The sequence below is a fragment of the Phoca vitulina genome, unplaced genomic scaffold (genome assembly GCF_004348235.1).
Source record: "Phoca vitulina isolate PV1807 unplaced genomic scaffold, GSC_HSeal_1.0 scaffold25, whole genome shotgun sequence".
NCBI lineage: Eukaryota > Metazoa > Chordata > Mammalia > Carnivora > Phocidae > Phoca > Phoca vitulina.
Window position 1 is genome coordinate 841543 of NW_022589728.1, and position 20823 is coordinate 862365.

The 20823-nt window shown below is 39.5% G+C and overlaps 1 protein-coding gene across 4 annotated transcripts in view; it reads right to left on the reverse strand.

Annotated features, from left to right (window-relative positions):
• PRKDC (protein kinase, DNA-activated, catalytic subunit) overlaps positions 1-20823 on the reverse strand; it is a 254337-nt gene that overhangs the window by 80231 nt on the left and 153283 nt on the right. For all 4 annotated transcript variants that reach the window (XM_032421988.1, XM_032421989.1, XM_032421990.1 and 1 more), the window contains 11 exons: positions 17869-18012; positions 13925-14076; positions 13174-13305; positions 11642-11753; positions 9045-9169; positions 8810-8959; positions 7104-7277; positions 6176-6274; positions 4163-4370; positions 2297-2486; positions 931-1146 (listed from right to left, as the gene is read on the reverse strand). In XM_032421988.1, the coding sequence (XP_032277879.1) occupies positions 931-1146; positions 2297-2486; positions 4163-4370; positions 6176-6274; positions 7104-7277; positions 8810-8959; positions 9045-9169; positions 11642-11753; positions 13174-13305; positions 13925-14076; positions 17869-18012 (1702 nt within the window). The remainder of the gene's footprint in view (positions 1-930; positions 1147-2296; positions 2487-4162; positions 4371-6175; positions 6275-7103; positions 7278-8809; positions 8960-9044; positions 9170-11641; positions 11754-13173; positions 13306-13924; positions 14077-17868; positions 18013-20823) is intronic.

Below are 20823 nucleotides of genomic sequence, written 5' to 3' on the forward strand. Positions count from 1 at the left end.
CATAAAAAGCTGAGTTGCTTTTCAGCCAGTACTGGGTCTTAGAGCTCTGCTAGCACTTCCCTGCAGCCCCTGTGACACATCTCCCCTCATCTTCCCCACCAGGACCCTGGGTGTGTGGTGGGGTGGGGGTGCCTGTGGCCTTGGCCTCCAGGGCCTCTTCAGGCACCCCACATGCTGCTCCATGCAGACCCCCCCCCCAAGAGGTCATCCAGAGAACCCTGCCTGTCTGCTTGGTTCACTACAGAAAGCCTTGGTTGCCTCCTAAAGCTGCAGGCCCACATCCCTAGCTGTCTGCTCTATGCTCCCAGTGGGCTTGTCCCACAGGCTAGACTTCTACAAGGCCTGCCAGTCCTTAAACAATCTTAAGCTGATCTGGGTCCCCTCCCCTTCCCAAACATGCTCCACACTTCCTGCCTCAGTCCTTGTTTACCCTCCCCCTTCCCACACCCCTAGCTCCCAAGGCTAGTCCCAAAGGCGGCCTCTTCCCAAGGTCTTCCTGGCACTCTCTCATTCTCTCTCTCTGAGACTTACTAATTCTGCCTCATCTCAAGGTCACCTACCTGTTTACTTACCAAGCCCTGATGTTCAGAAAGTCACTAAATGAATGGACTGAGTCCAATTTACTCAATAGCTTTTCTGGAACACCTCAAACTAGGCTTTCAACGTGGTAAGTGCCCAAACAACATTTACTGAATTAAATTTTATTATTTTTTTAAGTAAACTCTACCCCCAACATGGGGCTCAAACTCATGACCCCAAGATTAAGAGTTGCATTCTCTACTGACTGAGCCATCCCCGAGCCCCCGAATTAAATTTTAATTGGCTTATTCACAGGTTATAAGGAAACGTGAATGCAGTCAGAAATGTACTTTCTTTATCTAATCTTCTGCATTAACTTATTTTAAGTATATTTCAGCAAGCTTACTTTACCTTTTGCTTTGTTATCCACCTCAACTCCTGGAAGGCCCAGCCTTTTTTTCCCAAAATCAGGTCCCACTGACTTCAAGGGTGCTCTCTGTAACTTTTCACTCCTCTTGTGGACAAACAGCAAGGAGGAAGATGAGGAATCCGATGATGAGGAGACTGTATAATCCACCAGTGGGTCAATACTGCTCCCAGTTAGCCAATTAAAGGAGCTTCTGCCATCTACAAACAGGCATGACCAGAGCATGTCACAGCATGCTCAGCACTGCACAACCCTGCCAAGCCCACACCACCCCAGCACTGCATCTGGCGCAGTGCCAACTGCCAGACACACTGTGAGTGACAAGGGATGTATCATCCTGGTGGCACCTGGGGCCTCCACGGGCTCACCTGCCATAGTCACTGGGGACAGCTCCTCCAGGGAGACAGCCATGTCACAGCAGAAAGACACTAGGCAGAAGCTCTATCAGGTTACTAGTGAGCGACCCGAGGAAGCTTAGGTGTCTGAGCCTCAGTGTCCTCATTTGTGAAGCAGGAAACACCCCACGCGCTCCTTCAAGCCACTGTGATCATTATAGGAATGATACTTTGTATCTACTATAAGGTACTAAAGATTCATGACTTCTAATATAATGTCATAAAATATCCATGGTAATTATTCAAATCATTCGTACTTCTAGAACCAATGGAACATGAAAAAATTCATTTAAGGGAAAAACATTTGAAATACTTATATGAAATGATTTAGGTATTTTACTCCACAACTTGTACTTCTCTGATCAAAGGAAATAGGTGAATGATTTAAAAAAGAAAAGTTTAATAAACTATAAACACAGTAAATGATTTTGGTTTAGCTCTTCAGTACTTTGCTTTTGAGATAAGGGATTTTAAATATGATGCACCTAGATTTTTCTGGACAAAACCAAAATAAAACATACATGTACTGTAACTTTTGTTTTTCCTAGTCAAAAATAATCCCTATTTTTTTTTTTTACCAAAAATTTAGAGATCACCAAATTAACTATTTGAACCATTTAAAGTGTACAGTACTATGGTGTCACACAGTTGGGCAACCATCGCCACAATTCACCTCCAGAGCACCTTCTGTCTTCTTAAACAGAAACTCCATATCCTTTAAACACCAGCTCCCCATCACTCCTCCTCAGCCCTCCCCCTTCCAACTCTAAGAATTTGATGACTCTTGTAACCCCAATGCTTTTCTCCTTTGACTGATGTATCTTTTCTGTGGTTCTTACCACTTTTTACTATTATTGTTTCACTTCTCTTACAGTCAATGTTTTTGTAGTGGAGGCCACTTCCACAGATCATATTGCCCGGTGCAGAGCAGGCAGGTGTTCAGGTGCACAGTTACCTGCAGTTTGTGTAGGTGTGAAGTCATACTGTTGTTGGGTGGCCCGTATCTGCTTAGCCATCACCCCTTGAGCTGGGAGGGATCCCTCCTGGGTCCGGGCCTGGAGAGCACTTTGGGAGGCTTGAGTCTCAATAAACATTGGAGTGAGAACAGTACTTCGGAAACGCCAGTCAGAATCAATGGTATATTCCTGCACATAAGAGAGCTCCAAATGAAATAATGGTCCTTCTTTAGCAACACTGAAATATTTTTATTAAAATCCATTGCTACTATCAGCAAATATGTACTATAATTTCATGTATCTCTGTGGGAAGCAGCTGAAGAACCACCTTTCTGAATTTAAAAATTTTAACTAAATAATTATTTGCCAACTAGAAATACTGATTAGTACTGGGGGAGAAAAACCGTATTTCTCCTCCTTCACATTTTGCATTAAATGGCTTAATGCCACCTCAATAATGGCACCACAACAGTAACAAGCTAAAGGGCTCAACTCCTTCCAAAGTCCTACCATGTGCTTGACACTAGGAAAGTCACTAGGACAAGTGCAAGCAAAACAGTCAGGCTCTGCTGCCCAGGTTGGCAGAGATGAAGTGAGCACGTCCATATATGTAAATCATCACAGGTTGTTAAGCCTGCCAGGAGAAAATGCAAACTCGGTATCTACCAAATTGATGGGGCGACTGATGAGGAAGGAGAATGGCATTATGGAGAAAGGAAAATCTAAGTGGAGGCTGAAAGGGGGACAAGTGTGAGCATATGAAGAGTGTGCGCAGATGAGGCTGAAGCAAATGTGTTTCAGAAAGGAATGTGTTGAGTATTCCAAGTAAAATAAGAAGCCCAGTATCACTAATCATCAGGGAAACACAAAACAAAATCACAATGGGATATCACCTCACATCTGTCAGGTGGCTATGATCAAAAAGACAAGAAATGACAAGTGTTGGTGAGGATGTGGAGAAGAGGAAACCCTTATGCACTGTTGGTGGGAATATAAATTGGTGCAAACACTAAGGAAAACAGTATAGAGGTCCTCAAAAAATTAAAAAAAGAAATGATCCAGCTATTCTACTTCTGGGTATTTATCCAAAGGAAACAAAACACTAACTCAAAAAGATATATGTACCTCTATGTTCACTGCAGCGTTATTCACAGTAACCAAGACGTTGAAGTAACCTTAGTATCCATCGATGGATGAATGGATAAAGATAATGTGATGTGTATGTGTGTGTGTACACATATACACACATATACAATGGACTATTATTGAATCATAAAAAAGAAGGAAATTTGCCATCTGTGACAACATGGATGGACCTTGAGGGCATTATGCTAAGTGAAATATTTCAGACAGAGAAAGGCGAATACCACATGATCTCACATGTGGAATCTAAACAACAACATCAAAACAAAAAAAAAGTGAACTGATAGATATAGAGAACAGACTGGTAATTGCCAGAGGCAGAGGATGGGGGGAAGGGGACATGGGTGAAGGGGGTCAAAATGTACAAACTTCCAGTTAAAAAATAAATAAGTCATGGAGATAGAATGTGTAGCACGGTGACTATAGTTAATAATACTGTATTATATATTTGAAAGTTGCTAAGAGAGTAGATGTTAAAAGTTCTCATCACAAGGATAAAATATTTGTAACTATGTGGTGATGGATGTTAACTAGGGTTACTGTGGTGATCATCTCACAATACAAACAAATATCAAATCATGTTGTACACCTGAAACTAATTATGTCATACATCATTTATATTTCAATAAAAGACAGCTAGTTTAACTCTATTAGAAAATGTTTGTTGACTAAAAGACAGGAAAAGCTTATAAAATTTATTATTACAGAGATAAGTACTTCACCTGAAATTCACATTCTGACAGAGGATGCTCAAACACAGGGTTTGGATAATCTGGGCTCATGCTGGTCATTTCAAGCAGAAAATCTGTTGCTAAACTTAAAAAGTGCATTTCTATCTTCGGAGAATATAAGGAATTTAGTGCCAACAATCGGTCCAAGATATTGGAAGGTAATCTAGTCTCATGGCTCCAGAAATTTCGAATAATTAATCTGAAAAGCAGAGAGGAAAGAAGCATATTTCTCAGATACTGGCAAATAAGAAATAATGTCCTATACACAGTGTCATGTGGAGAAGGCAGTTTGTCATCTCTATAAAGCTTAACACAGAGGAAAACCACACCCAAAATTGTATAAAGAGTTTAATCTGAGTCATGAACAATAATATGCACTGAAGGAAGGGAATATTCCAAAACCTTAACATATTTAACAAGAGGTGAAAAACTGGATGATGTTATTCTCATCTCTACTGTCTGGGAAGTTTTCAATGAGTATATAATATTAACTATTTGGAAACCGAGAAAACACCTTAAGAAATTATATGTATTCCTTCACTGCCTTGCTAAAACAATTCACTCCAAAAATTAGTGCCATAAAATATTCAAAACTTAAACCAGTTAAAAACCAGGTTAGGGGGCGCTTGGGTGGCTCAGTCCTTAAGCGTCTGCCTTTGGGTCAGGTCATGATCCCAGGGTCCTGGGATCGAGCCCCGCATCGGGCTCCCTGCTCCGCGGGAAGCCTGCTTCTCCCTCTCCCACTCCCCCTGCTTGTGTTCCCTCTCTCGCTGTGTCTCTCTCCATCAAATAAATAAATAAAATCTTAAAAAAAACAAAAAACAAAAACCAGGTTAGGCTCGGGGCGCCTGGGTGGCTCAGATGATGAAGAGTCTGACTCTTGATTTCAGGTCATGATCTCAGGGTTGTGAGATCAAAGCCCACATTGGGCTCCACACAGTGTGATCCTCTCTCTTTTAAGACTCTCTCTCTCCCCCTCTGTCCTTCCCCCTGCTAAAGAAAAATACAGGTTAGGTTTTACAATTTATGAATGCTTATGAAATGCAAATGCATTTCTGAAAAGCAAAATGAGTTTAAAATTGTGGCAGAAAGGAAAATTGAAATATAGAACCATACAAAAAGTTTATGTCCCTTCTTATATAATTAGTGCTTAATAAAACACTCATAAAACTAACAGGGTTGGCATTTTAGAGGAAAACTGAGGATTCACAGTGCCTGGATAGATAAAACCTGACTTGTATATGCCTCCCTGGATAAGACTAATTGAAAATCAAAGGAGGAGTGCCCGGACGCTGGGCCTCCTCTGAAGTTTCTTGGCTGAACGCAGCCGGATTCTTACTGAGCTCAAGGGTCTCATCCAGGGAGTGGGTTTAAAATACAGGCACCTGTAGTGGTCACATACTTCACGAACTCCTTGCCTTGCACATGGTGTATTAGTTAAACTCACAATAAAAGCAGAGACTGAGCTTGGCTCAAGGCCTTTCGCCACTCAAGCGTCTGGCCCCCAGGCCTCCCCTTTCTCCTAATGAAGGTGTTGGGAGAAATCCTTTCATTCACCATCTCAGGGTTTGCTGGCCAAACCCGAAAGAAAATAATCATCATTTATACTTCCCCATATAATCAATATTATGGTTTTCTCTTATTTCTAAAGTTTCAAACATTTCACTCAATATTAATACGTATAGTGTGATCTCAACTATTTGAGTTAAATGAGAAACATAATAATCGTCATTACAGATTTTTTCATTTTGAGACACTGATTCACTGCATGAGCAGAGAAAGCTTTATTCATACCACTTTTGTAAGACTTTTATATTAAAATAACTTGTCAGGATTTTTAAGTCTTAATGTGGTTTATTAAACACTATGAATGGAGAAAGCAAAGAAAATGCCAATACTATAAATATAATTCTAAAACTGCTGAAAAATACTCAGTGCAAATCTAGGAAGAAATATCCCTAACTTTATTTGTCCTGGCCCAATTATTCCAGGAGAAGCACATACTGAAGCCCAGCGTTCTCATCGATCAACCCTTGAATCAACACATCTTTTGCCAACTTAAATACTTCCCGAGACTCATCATCTGCTTGACTTTCTGGATCTCTGAGAAAAAATAACAAAATGACAAAACATTAATATTGTCTATCACTTTTGTGCAATCCCGACAACACCATCCAGAATTAAAAAATAATCTTTTCCCATGGTACTTTAACTTCCCAAATCACAGCAGAACCTACCCTCATGAGTATGTACCCTGACACCCTTCTTTGGTGCCTCTGCAAGCCTATCCAAGTGCCTGTCACAGCTCCACCTGCAATGTGATAGGGCTCAGGTGCATGGGGCAGAGTGGTAATGGGAGGAGGGCTGCAGAGGGCTCCCTGGGAATGCTAAGAGGTCCTAGGACAGGCTCACACCCTACGGGAAGTGGTGTGATGGAAGTCCTGTAGGATGAAGACATCCCACAGAGATCATTTCCTTAATTTTGTAAATTTTAAAGGGATAACTATAAAAACAAATTACACTATTAACTAACTCAACCAGTAACTGCACATTTTGAAAGCCCACAGGTACATAAAAGGAGTTAAAATAAGGATACATGTCAATATACTAAAATAAACTTGTTTTAATTATTAATCATGTTTAAAAATGTTTTATTATTATAATCTGTTCCAGATTGCTATAAGCACCCAAATGCTCCCTTAAAAATAGTAATATAAAATGTTAATGTAGTGGGGTGCCTGAGTAGCTCAGTCGGGAAAGTGTCCAACTCTTGATTTTGGTTCAGGTCATGATCTCAGGATCGTGAGATTGAGCCCCATGTTGGGCTCCATGCTGAGTGTGGTGTCTGCTTAAGATTCTCGCTCTCCCTCTCCCTTTGCCCCTCTACCACCACCCCCATCTTAAAAAAAAAAAAAGTTAATGTACACCTTACCGGTAATTGTCATGAGCCCACATTAGAATATTATACATTTGTTCCCTACACACTGGAGAAGGATGAGAAATGAATTCTACAACAGGATTCAGAAGTTCTCGGAGTTCTGTTGGTTTCAATTTTGCCATCATCATATAAATTATGTCCAAACACACTTTCTGTCTTTCATCGTCTCTGTAACAAGAGAGATTTTTTAAAACACACAAATTTAACAACTTTTATTATACTTTCAGATATGACAGGTAACATTTTCTTCTTTGTGCTATTCTGTATTTCAAAATTTGTTACAACGGAAACATAAAACTTATATCTTAAAAAATTATCATGAGCTAGAATATTAAAAATGACTAAATTAATTCATTGTGGTATCCTGGATTGGATCCTGGAATAGAAAAAGGAACATTAGTGGGAAAACTGGTAAAAGCCAAATAAAATCTAGTTTATTTTATTTTATTTTTTTTTTAATTTTTTTTTTTTTTTTTAAAGATTTTATTTATTTGACAGAGAGAACACAAGCAGAGGGAGACAGGGAGAAGCAGGCTCCCTGCTGAGCAAGGAGCCCGATGTGGGACTCGATCCCAGGACCCTGGGATCATGACCCGGGCCGAAGGCAGCTGCTTAACCGACTGAGCCACCCAGGCGTCCCTAAAATCTAGTTTAGTTAACATTAATTTACTGATGTTAATTTCTTAGTTTTGACAAATGTACCACGATTATGTGACATAGAAAAACTGGACGAAGGGTATGTGGGAACTTTGTGTACTATCTTTCAAATTTTCTATAAATATACAGTTATTCTAAAATAAAAGCATATTTTAAAAAACCTGAAATGTCAAACAAAATAAACTAAATATAAAGGATCTCACATTTTGAAAAAAACGATTTCAAGTGCTAGTCAGGCCACCTGGCAGGTCAGAAGCAAGTTAGGGTAGTCTGGGCCCCTACCGTGTACACCTGTTTTTATGTATCTTTTCTTCCTTGAAGCACCCAACTTAATGCTTTACACACAGTAGATACTGAGTAAATTTCTAATGAAGGATATTACAATGTAACAACATAGATTCTTTGTTATTGGCATTTATCAATAATTTGTCCCTATGTAAAAAATACGTATACACTGGGGCGCTTGGGTGGCTCAGTTGTTAAGCGTCTGCCTTCAGCTCGGGTCATGACCTTTCCTGCTCAGTGGGAAGCCTGCTTCTCCCTCTCCCACTCCCCCTGCTTGTGTTCCTTCTCTCGCAGTGTCTCTCTCTGTCAAATAAATAAATAAAATCTTTAAAAAAAAATATGTATACAGACAAGACTGGAAAAGAAGAGAGAAATAAATAAATACAGAGAAATAAAAATACTGTAAGTGATCAAAGCATCTTTTAATATTTATTTTAATAGTATAATGTGAAAATAAATGAACACTTTTAACAAATAATGGAAGCCTCCTAGTTGGCAAAATGGGTACAGAACTCAAAACCATGCATTTTAAATCTGAGAAGAGCCTTAGACAATGCTTGAGATGTGGCTTCCCCAAAGTGCCAGGTAAGCAGAGGCAGGAGGGTCAGGCCCCACCACCTTTAATTCTGATTAAAATTTAACAAATACATATTTTATGAAAACCTACAAGTTCTTTCTGAGTTGAAGGAGAAAGCTGAACAAATCAAAATTTTATGAGCCAGCTGCCTCTGAGAATATAGGGCTAGCTTCACACTAACCTGTGTCTCATGACTTGAATGAAATCCTTGCTCTTTAACTGTAAGTAGAGATCTGTTATTTCCTCTGCACGACACAGCACCACCTCCAGACAGAGGGTCTTCATCACGCCATGAAATTTTGGCAGCAGGAAGAACACGGTGTTCATAAACCTAAACAGTGGACATGGCCAATGAGTAAGAGGGCAGTTGCAGACCCTCGCCTGCAACAGGACATCCACCACAACTGACATCTTACCTATCAGCAAGAGGAGGAAAGTTCTTCACGGCTTTGTTCAAGCACACAATAAATTTGTCCTCCATCGTATTCTGATGTTGCTTCAACTGCTTTATGATCAGTTCATACACTAACTCCTCCAATACCTGAAAAAGTAAGTTTTTTTCAAATTCACAAAGGTGGAAACTTCTGTTGGTTACTGAAAATAGGTTTGTCTTGAATAGTTAAGTGAACCCAAGGAAGGTGTTGAATACTATCACCTACAAGGTAAAGGTGTTCACAGGGTATAGTGCCAGGAGCATGCCCAGGCTGGCATAAACACTGGGCACAAGAGGCCCTGGGGCTGTGCGTTTGGGTGAGCCAGGCCACAGCCACGCCTGCTTTGTGCTTCTACCACTGGTGGCGTCTAGCCCCTGTCAGATGGCAGGTTGATAAAGATTACTGCTAACGAGTATTTGAGAAGCTGAACAAAAAGCAGTGACTAAATGCTGTGTAAACACATTTTATGACGCCAGTGTTCACATCTCTGGTCAAATATTCACATAAACCAGAATGTTCATGCAACTTTATCTAAACAACCAACCCCTCACTGTCTATCTCCCTATATCCTGTTTTTTCTTCATCACATACTACTATCTACCATGATAGATTCGTTTGTGTATTGTCTATCTCCCCTCACCAAATTCTATCTTCCTGAGGCAGGGAGGGGCTTGGCCTGCCCTGTTCCTTGGCTGCACCCCTAGAGCCCAGAGCCAGCCAGTAAGTACCCAACATACATAACCAAAATTATAAAAGAATACAATATGGGTGAACAACAGAAGACAAGTGCATGCACATACGTACTGATGACTGGAGACTACATCTCAGGGGCCAAAAGCAATTCCGTGGTTAGAATATGAGTGACTCTCACTGACTTCTTTATATTTCACTCTGTTTTTCTAATTTCTACACTAAATCAATACCATTTTATATTCAGAAGAGAACTATGTAAAACAAAAGTGTTTATCATTCTTACTAACTTGAAATTTAAGTGAAGAGAGATTAAACCTGGGATCTGCTATAATTTGCTCCATCTGTACTGAAAACTTAGCATATTATATAAACTGAAACCCAACATCTAGGGACATTAGAATCATGTAATAATAACAAGGTTATTCTGAATTTATAAATTTTATTTTACAAAAATAGCTGGTAATCCCTAAAATAAATTATAAGTGAAGACTGATCTCCCTAAATGGGTCTATTTCCCTTAATTTTCTTTTAAACACAAATAAATGCCTGACTAGCAAAATGGGCAGGGGTCCAATTCACTGTGTTGGGATACTGTGGTTGCCCTCAGGACCTCCTGATTTGCCTAAACCTCTCCTCATCCAGCCAGAGAGTGAAAGTAGCCCACTCTCCACCTTTTCCTTCAGGAGAGGATGGGGACTAGAGGTATGAAGTTGAGAATCATGAACATAGAGGCAGTTTTCAAACACAGGCTGGACGGTTGACAGGGGAGCAGGGAAGGAGAAGAGGACCAATATCAGAGGTAGGGAGGTGGCCAGAAATACGGCACTAAGGAAGGGAGAGGAAACTCCCAGGGAAGTTGGAAGAGAGCCGAGAGAGTGTCCTAGAAGCAATAACAAAGGTAATCAGGAGGAATGATCAACTGTGTCATCCTGGACAGACTGCAATGAGACGTGGCAAGAGTGGCTTATCACAATGAGTGACAGTAGTTTTGGAGGCTCCAAAACATGCAGCACCTCACTTACTAACCATGGGAGGACAGTAAGCATCATGGGATGTAGCAGTAAGCATCATTCCACTATGCTTTTTTCAAGTAAGTTAGAACATGTAATTTCCATACACTGGCCCATGAAATTTACATACATTTGTAATAATTACATTCTATTGAGGACTGCAGTACTCTGAATGTATATTGCACTAAAAGATTCAGTTAGGTTATTCTCACAATCTTGTAAAGTGGGCAGGGCACACACGACTGAGAAAGCTCCCTGAGGTGCCCTGTCCTGTCTGACAGCTATATTATGTCCCAAAATGGAAGTGGGGGATTTTACTAGTTAACTTAGCCCTAACTAACCACAGCAGGTATCTAACAGAGTAATTTTCTCCAAAAGGAAATCCTGACACTACCTTCAGAGGAATGAAAGCTGGTTAAGTACTCATATCCTGACTTTCACAATAAAAAGTTACCAATCTTTAAATGTTTACCAAGTTTCCAAGTGTTTAAAAAAATCTTATGTCCTCTTTAAAAAATACTGAGCACTGGGGATGCCAGGCTGGCTCAGTCGGTCAAGTGTCTGCCTTTGACCCACATCATGATTCCAGGGTCCTGGGATCGAGTCCCACATCGGGCTCCTTGCTCAGCGGGGAGCCTGCTTCTCCCTCTGCCTGCCACTCCCCTTGATTGTGTGTGTTCTCTCGATCTCTGACAAATAAATAAATAAAATCTAAAAAAAACCCTGAGCACTGTATACAGTAGGGAAGAGTGGAGTATTAATAAATGCAGAATGCCCACTTTGGTTTATTATCTTATAGAGGATATAAGTAACAAGGGTTATGATAAATCAAAACTGAAAAAGAAGTATTTATTTAAAATTGTATAACACACTCACATTTTCTTTCTTGGTAATATATCGAAGAGTAAGTCCTAGAACTTCTGCTGCTGCTGCATATACCTCTTTATATTTTACAAAGGACATATTACTGACCAAAGCTTGAAAGTATCTGTAACAAATACAGAAAATAAACATGCACAATATTACATTCTGTTGACATAAAAATATAACAACTTTGCTCCTCATACCACATTAATAGCACAAATTGAGAAAATATGAAACATAAAACATGACGGAAATTATTTGTGTGAAAACATATATGAAGATGTACTTAAGGCTCTGACATCATGACCTGGAAGGCACATTAAAGTCCACAGTTCAATCACAGGGGACCTGCTGTAGTCAAAGCAAAACACAGTGCTGGATGCTATAAAAACTGTAGCAAAAAGAAAACTACTATCCAATGTCATGATTTACTGACAACCCTTGAAAGCCATCTGCTATGACAAGAGGAGGACAATAAAATGCGGAGAGTGAGTACCAGTGCAGTGCCCCCAGACTCCAGAGGCCACATCACGTTAGCCTCAAGTTTGGCTGTCATTGGGGGAATCAAAGCTCAAAAACGGTAATTTGTCTAAAAGTAAACTATTTCCCATTAAATCTGTGTGGAGCCACATGTCTGTCTATGATACCAGGTGATTGGTGCAACTGGTGCCAGGAGGCTAACACAGGAGGACCAACCAGAGTGGGACACTTCCAAAGTAATGGGAAAAGCTCAGAAGGGACATGCTGAAATCTCCAGTAACCATGATGTGAACGCTGACTTTTCAAAAATCCTGAAATAGTAGGACAATGAAGTTCCATTCCATGATGGTACAGGATTATCTTACTAGCACCCCCCTCCTCCAGACTTGGGCGGCATCCACCCCCACCCGCAAAGGGTCCTGATAGAGGGAGCAGGGGCTGCAGCTACAGTAGAAGTACAGCGACAGGGCAGCACAATGTCCAGGCATCCATTTCAGGTCATGATCCGGTCATGAATGGTCCACAGAGTTCATGTCGCTTTCAGAGCAAATGCTGAAAATGTGACTTTAGGAAATACCTAATACTTCCTATTTGCTAAATCACTCTTGAAAAAAATTACACTAATTTTGAAAAATGTAACTTTCCTCTCATTAACATATTTCTTCTCCCAAATGACCTCTAAGCCCAACTACCTAAATTTTGGTAGAAATTTTTTTTTTAATTTTTTTTTTTATTTTTTTTTAAAGATTTTATTTATTTATTTGAGACAGAGAGAATGAGAGAGAGAGAGCACATGAGAGGGGGGAGGGGCAGAGGGAGAAGCAGACCCCCTGCCGAGCAGGGAGCCCGATGCGGGACTCGATCCCGGGACTCCAGGATCATGACCTGAGCTGAAGGCAGTCGCTTAACCAACTGAGCCACCCAGGCGCCCTTGGTAGAAATATTTTTAACATGGGTCTAGGTCCTTACATTTATCAAAATTAGACCACACTCCAGTCCGTCAATCCAATTCATCTATACTTTAACCTAAAAAAGAAGCAAAGCCAAAACTCCTCGATACTCACTTTATGCTCTCTATGCCACATTCTGGGTCATAGGGAGGCAAATTATTGGCCATTACAATGCCTAATAATTGAATTCCTACTGAATTGTCTTTAGAATTAGGATCTTTACTGGAAAATTTCTCAAATATTAACCTGAAACATAAGCATAAAGAACAAGTATAGGTTATCATATAGTAAAATAAGCAGCAAGAAGATATAAAATTTTCGATGGCTAATTTTCAGGGTAAGAAATACTTTGTCTTTCCCTACATCTAACGCCCTTCTTGTTAATACCCTCTTTGTATGCATTCAAGTTATTCTAGCTGTGCAACACGGACAGGTCTGTATTTCTTACGATCTAATTTTGCCCCAATTCTCCCTTAGTTGATACTGAAATCTTAGGAAAGTTTTAGCTTACCTCAGGCTGTGCTAAAAGGAATCAAAGAAAAGTCTTACAGTCTACCCCTGGGCTGGGACAGTGAAAGGCAGAGGGCACCCCATAACCCCAGTGTGTGAGCAAAGCCAGAGGTGAGCTGGGAGATGGAACAGGGGCCACCTGGAGGCAGTAAACTGTCCACAGGTGCTTCTAGTATCAAACTTTAGAGGTTGTAATTTGACTAGTAGCAATATTACACCCTTACAAATGATTTGATTTCAAATTATCTTCCTTTTTCTATCGTTTCAAGTAATGAAATTTCACTGTAATCACCATTTAAACATGCTACATTTTAAAAATGTATAAATGATATTGCAAAATCTAGTAAATTTATACCTGTAAGGGATAGATAAACAATCCTTCCAGCATTCAACAAGAGTTTTTATAATTTCAAGGTTATGTCTAAACACAGCTCTTTTTTGATGAAAAACATGTTCCATTAGGAAATGAAGCAATCGGTTTGCCAACACTTCGTCTTTAGGGACACCCTAAAAAGGTACAGAAACTCTATATTAATATGCAGTATTCCATTCTGGGAAAGCACTTTTTAAAAATATTTTTTGTTATATTTTTGTATTATGTTCAAATTAGCCAACATATAATATATCATTGGTTTTTGATGTAGTGTTCAACGATTCATTAGTTGTGTATAACACCCAGTGCTCATCACCACACATGCCCTCCTTAATACCTGTCACTCTGTTACCCATCCCCCCACCCCCCTACCTTCTGTAACCCTCAGTTTGTTTCCCAGAGTCCTTCATGGTTTGTCTCCCTCTCTGATTTCTTCCCATTCAGTTTTCCCTCCCTTCCCCTGTGGTCCTCCGCACTATACCTTATGTTCTACATATGAGTGAAATCATATGATAACTGTCTTTCTTTGACTGACTTATTTCACTTAGCAAAAGCATTTTTTTTAATTTAAATTTTAGGTAGTGAACATACAGTGCAATATTGGTTTCTGGAGTAGAATTCAGTGATTAATCAATCACTTACGAACAACATCCAGTCCTCATCATGAAACTGCCCTCCTTAATACCCATCACCCATGTGGCCCATCCCCTACCCACCTCTCTCTGTCAACCTTCAGTTTCTTCTCTATAGTTAAAGTCTCTTATGGCTTGTTTCCCTCTCTCCTTTTTTCTTTTCCCCCTTTGCATATGTTAATCTTTTGTTTCTTAAATCCCACATATGAGTTATATGGTATTTGCCTATCTCTGACTGACTTATTTCATTTAGCATAATACACTCTAGCTCCATCCATGCTGTTGCAAATGGCAAGTTTTCATTCTTTTTGATGGCTGAGTAATATTCCATTGTATATATGTATCTCAATCCATTCATGAGGTGATGGACATTGGGGCTCTCTCCATAGTTTGGCTACTATTGATAATGCTGCTATGAACATTGGAGTGCATGTATCCCTTCAAATCTGTATTTTTATATCCTTTGGGTAAATACCTAGTAGTGCAACTGCTGGATTGTAGGGTAGCTCTATTTTCAGCTCTTTGAGGAACCTCCATACTGTTCTCCAGAGTGGCTGCACTACTTTGCATTCCCACCAACACTAAGAGGTTCTTCTTTCTCTGCATCCTCGCCAACATCTGTTTCCTGAGTTGTTAATTTTAGCCCTTCTGACTGGTGTGAGGTGGTATCTTGTAGTGGTTTTGATTTGTATATCCCTAATGATGAGTGTTGTTGAGCATCTTTGCAAGTGTCTGTTGGCCATCTGAATGTCTTCTTTGGAAAAGTGTCTACTCATGTCTTCTGCCCATTTCTTAACTGGGTTATTTGTTTTTTGGGCGTTGAGTTTTATAAGTTTTTTGTAGATTTTGGATATTAGTCCTTTATCAGATAAGTTGTTTGCAAGTATCTTCTCCCATTCCACAGGCTGCCTTTTAGTTTTGTTGATTGTTTCCTTCACTGTGTAGAGCTTTTTATCTTGATGAGGTCCCACCCTTGCCTGTGGTGATGTATCTAGTAAGAGGCTGCTACAGAGGAGGACAAAGAAGTTCCTGCCTGTGTTCTCCTCTAGGATTTTGATGGTTTCCGGTCTCACATTAAAGTCTTCCATCCATTTTGAATTTATTTCTGTGTATAGTGTAAGAAAGTGATCCAGTTTCATTCTTCTGCATGTGGCTGTCCAATTTTCCCAACACCATTTGTTGAAGAGACTTTTTTCCATTAGATATTCTTTCCTGCTTTGTCGAAGATTGGTTGACCATAGATTTGAAGGTCCATTTTTGGGTTCTTTATTCTTTTTTTTTTTTTTTTTTAAAGATTTATTTCTTTATTTGAGAGAGTGAGAATGAGAGAGAGAGAGTACATGAGAGGGGGGAGGGTTGGAGAAGCAGGCTCCTCGCCGAGCAGGGAGCCCGATGTGGGACTCGATCCAGGGACTCCAGGATCATGACCTGAGCCGAAGGCAGTCGCTTAACCAACTGAGCCACCCAGGCGCCCTGGGTTCTTTATTCTATTCCATTGATCTATGTGTCTGTTTTTGTGCTAATACCATACTCTTGATGATTACAGCTTTGTAAAAGAGCTTGAAGTCCAGGATTGTGATGCCTCCAGTTTTGTTTTTCTTTTTCAGAAGTGCTTTGGCTATTTGGGGTCTTTTGTGGTTCCATATGAATTTTAGGACTGTTGGCATTGTTTAATGCAATAGGGATTGCATTAAATGTGGAGACTGCTTTGGGTAGTATAGACATTTTAACAATATTTGTTCTTCCAATCCATGAGCATGCAATGCTTAGAAAAGCATTTTTTGAATCCAAAAGTCCATTTATAAAAGAAATCCGCCAGTCTACTGAAGCTTCCGGATTCTGATGAAAAGCCTATGGGTGATTTTTCAGTTCCAACCACAGGCAGTGAAAAAGGCTTTACTTGGCAGGCCTCATGGGTAAGCTAACCTCATGCACCAGGCTGGAACACAGCCAGTGCTCTGCAGTCTCCAAGGGTAGCTGCAGTTAGACCCCTAGCCATCCATGACCTGCAACCCCCAGAATGGTCATGCTGTGTCACATGTTTGCATTCCTAGCCCAGGCATCTTCATTCCTTGGTCTCTTTATCTTCTTTAGGGGTCTCTGCTGAGACCTCCTTATAGGGAGGAAGGGCAACTCTGAGAACACTTTTCCCTTCACTGATTCAGTCCCCAGGGCTTTTCCACTCCCGTCCCTTCCCCCTCACCCTCCTCTCAACTCCAGGGTCCCATAAAACTGCTGAGCCTTTAATTCAGGGCTCCCTCAACAGTAAGATAACACCCAGATCTGTGCTAATCCATCTGAACCTCGATCAGACCAGACCATGTTGTAATGTTCCATGGGGGAAACAGACAAGGGGAGTCAACGCTTCCTCTGGCTTTAGCCTCTTGCTTGTACTACCACAATAAATGACTAAAGGCTTCACTTGATTCTCACTTTGACTCACTGTTGCTTTATGCAGCTATTCTGACACCTAGCAGTTCAGTTTCTCAAGCTCAGCCAAGCACCTGACATTGAACTCAATCTTTCCCAATGGTACCTAAGTTAAACTATACACTCTCACAATTTTTTCATGTTATTAGCAGAGTACAAATTATTTTATCACATTAAAGCTAAGAAATCTAAATTCGGTTTACTGTGAAATAAGACAGGCGCATCCAGATATAGACACATGTAAAAACTCTATGTCCATATATTATGTTTATTAAGGAATGTTCCCAGGATACTATTACATGAAACCTTTTGTGCTAAAGTTTTTAAGTGATGGGCAAAGCTCCAGCACACACGAATCTGTACTGGGGGAAGCCACAAGACTGCCTCAGTATGACACAGTATCATTCATCTGGTACTCACTTTTCTTTGGCAATCTCAACCATTAATGGGCTAGAGACAATATTAGGGAAGTAGGTAAGCTGGCAAAACAAATGCCAAAAAATCCACGGACATTAGTTTTAGCAGAATTTTTCAGGACCTCATATTCAGGGCCCATTGACATTTATTTCACACGTATTTTTAATAAATCAGTTATCTAGTTTCCAAGCTCCGAGAAAAGCAACAAACAAAAAACACCTGATAGCTTAAAAATAAAAGCAAAGTCAGAGGAATTATCAAAAGCAGACACAAAAGAAAAGAGAACTAAAGCAGTATGAGGCCATTTAGTATAGCAGCACCACAGCAATATGACAATTAATGCTAAAAATGATGACTCCTGTCATTAAGAGAAGCTTGTCATAAATTCCATTTATATCAGCAAGAGACTGATATATAGTACTGCATAAAAGATGTATCCATTCTTACCACAGGAGTAGCTAATCCTGTCCATGAAAGAACAGTAACCACTATCTCAACCACCATATAGTGAATTCCTTCTCCTCCGTTATTTTCAGAAACTACCAGCTGCAGCAAGGGACTTAGCCAGTACTTCGCATAAGGGCGAAAGACCTACAAGAGAATTTAAAAGTCAAATATAAAAAAATTGTTTTGAATAAGCAAAATATTAATTCAAGAATCTGTCCTCCAGGGGCACCTGGGTGGCTCAGTCAGTTAAGCGTCCGACTCTTGGTTTCAGCTCAGGTCATGATCTCGGGGTCCTGGGACTGAGCCCCATGTCAGGCTCTATGCTCAGAATGGAGTCTGCTTGGAAAAAAAAAAAAAAAAAAGAATGGAGTCTGCTTGGGATTCTCTCTCTGCCTCTCCCTCTGCCCGCCCCCCCGCTTATGCTCTCTGTCTCTGTCTCTGTCTCTAAAATAAATAAATAAATAAATAAAAATCTTAAAAAAAAAGTCATCAGCTAAATTTAATATTATGACTTGACCTAAATCTGAAACAGGTGTAAATTCCAGCAATTACTCTGCTTAATCAGATTCTTTGTTGAATTCTCTCCTCATGGGTCCCTGAAACCACAATTCGAAGGAAATGGATTACTGGTCTTTTCTTTATTGAAAACGTGATATAACTATGCTCTTAAAAATCAAAATGAAAGTATTCTATATCAATCTTGTCCCATATGAATAATATGTGGCTCGAGAGAATTCTGTTATTTTATGCAAATGCATAGGGTATATGAAAAATGAGAACACAAAAATTAGGTAGGTGCATGTGGCTAATTTTTTTTCATTTATTCTTATAGAAGTCACTATGTTATAGACTTCATTTGCCCAAGATCTATGAAATCTAAATAAAATGCATCCATACACTAAATTCCATCTAGTTTATTTTAGAAATTTCAAGAGAAAGCTATTTTGATGTAAAAGAACAGACTAAAGTATAATTCAAGCTACCTATCTTCTTAACCTTTGCTGCTTTGTTTTTTATTAAATATGCTTCCTCAGGGATTCTCTTACAGCTTAAATCTATGTGCTCTCAAATCTTTTTTGTTTATGCACCCCATAAGTAAAAAAAAGTCGGAACACTCTCCATATATGTCTACTGGTTGATTTATAATTTACAAATACAAACTTTATTATTAAATTACAGACAGTCCCTGACTTACAATGGTTCACCTTAAGATTTTTGGACTTTATGATGCTGTAAAAGCAATATGCTTTCAGTAGAAACTGTATTTTGAATTTGTATCTTTTCCTGAGCTTGCGATGTGCAGGATGATACTCCCGAGATGCTGCAGAGGCAAGCAGCACCTGCAGCTCCCAGTCAGCTACGCTATCACAAGGGTTAACAAATGATACACTTAAAACCATACTGCACTCATATATCTGTTCTGGTTTTCACTTTCAGTACAGCATTCATTAAATTACATGAGATATTCAGCACTTTATTATAAAATAGGCTTTGTGTATGATTTTGCCCAACTAGAGGCTGACATAAGGGCTCTAAGCACGTTTAAGGTAGGTGAAGTTAAACTATGATGTTTGGCAAATTAAGTGTACTACATGCATTTTCAGCTTATGATAGTTTCAACTTATGATGGGTTTACTGGGATGTAACCTCATTCTAAGTCAAGGAAGATCTGTATAACCAATAAATTAAAGTTGAAATTTTAACCAAAACCAAAGACTCCATTAAAAAAGAGCACTACTGGGCGCCTGGGTGGCTCAGTTAGTTAAGTGACTGTCTTCGGCTCAGGTCATGATCCTGGAGTCCCAGGATCAAGTCCTGCATCAGGCTCCCTGCTCAGCGGGGAGTCTGCTTCTCCCTCTGACCCTCCCCCTTCTCATGTGCTCTCTCTCATTCTCTCTCCCAAATAAATAAAATCTTAAAAAAAAAAAAAGAGCACTACAGGCCAAATACCTGATGAACATGGATGTAAAAATTCTCAGTAAAATACTAGAAAAATGAATTCAACAGCACATTAAAAGAATCATTCACCACAATCAAGTGGGATTTATTTCTGGGCCGCAAGGTGGTTCAATATTTGCAAGGCAATCAATGTGATACACAATAATAAAAGAAAATCCTTTCAATAGATGCAGAAAAAGCATCTGACAAAGTACAACATCCCTTCATGATAAAAACCCTTAACAAAGTAAGATTAGAAGAAACATACCTCAACATCATAAAGGACATCTACGAAAAACCCACAGCTAATATCATCCTCAGTGGGGAAAAATTGAGACCTTTTCATCTATGGTCAGTAACAAAACAGGGATGTCCACTCTCACCACTGTTATTTAACACCATACTGGAAGTCCTAGCCACAGCAATCAGACAACAAAAAGAAATAAAAGGCATCCACACTGGCAAGGAAGAAGTCAAACTTTCATTATCTGCAGATGACATGATACTGTATATAGAAAACCTGAAAGACTCCACCAAAAAATTGCTAAAACTGATACACAAATTCAGCAAAGTCATAGAATACAAAATCAACATACAGAAATCTGTTGCATTTCTATACACCAATAATGAAGCAGCAGAGAAAGAAATCAAGGAATTGATCCATTTATAATTGTACCAAAAACCATATAACTAGAAATAAACCTAACGAAAGAGGTAATGGATCTGTATTCTGAAAACTATAAAACACTTATGAAAGAAATTGAAAATGATACAAAGAAATGGAAAAACATTCCACGCTCACGGATAGGAAGAACACATATGTTAAAGTGTCAATTTAACCCAAATCAATCTATACATTCAATGCAATCCCTATCAAAACACCACCAGCATTTTTCACAGAACTACAACAAACAATTCTAAAATTTGTATGGAACCAGAAAAGATCCCGAATAGCCAAAAGAATGTTGAAAAAGAAAAGCAAAGCTGGAGGCATCATAATTCCAGAGTTCAATCTAT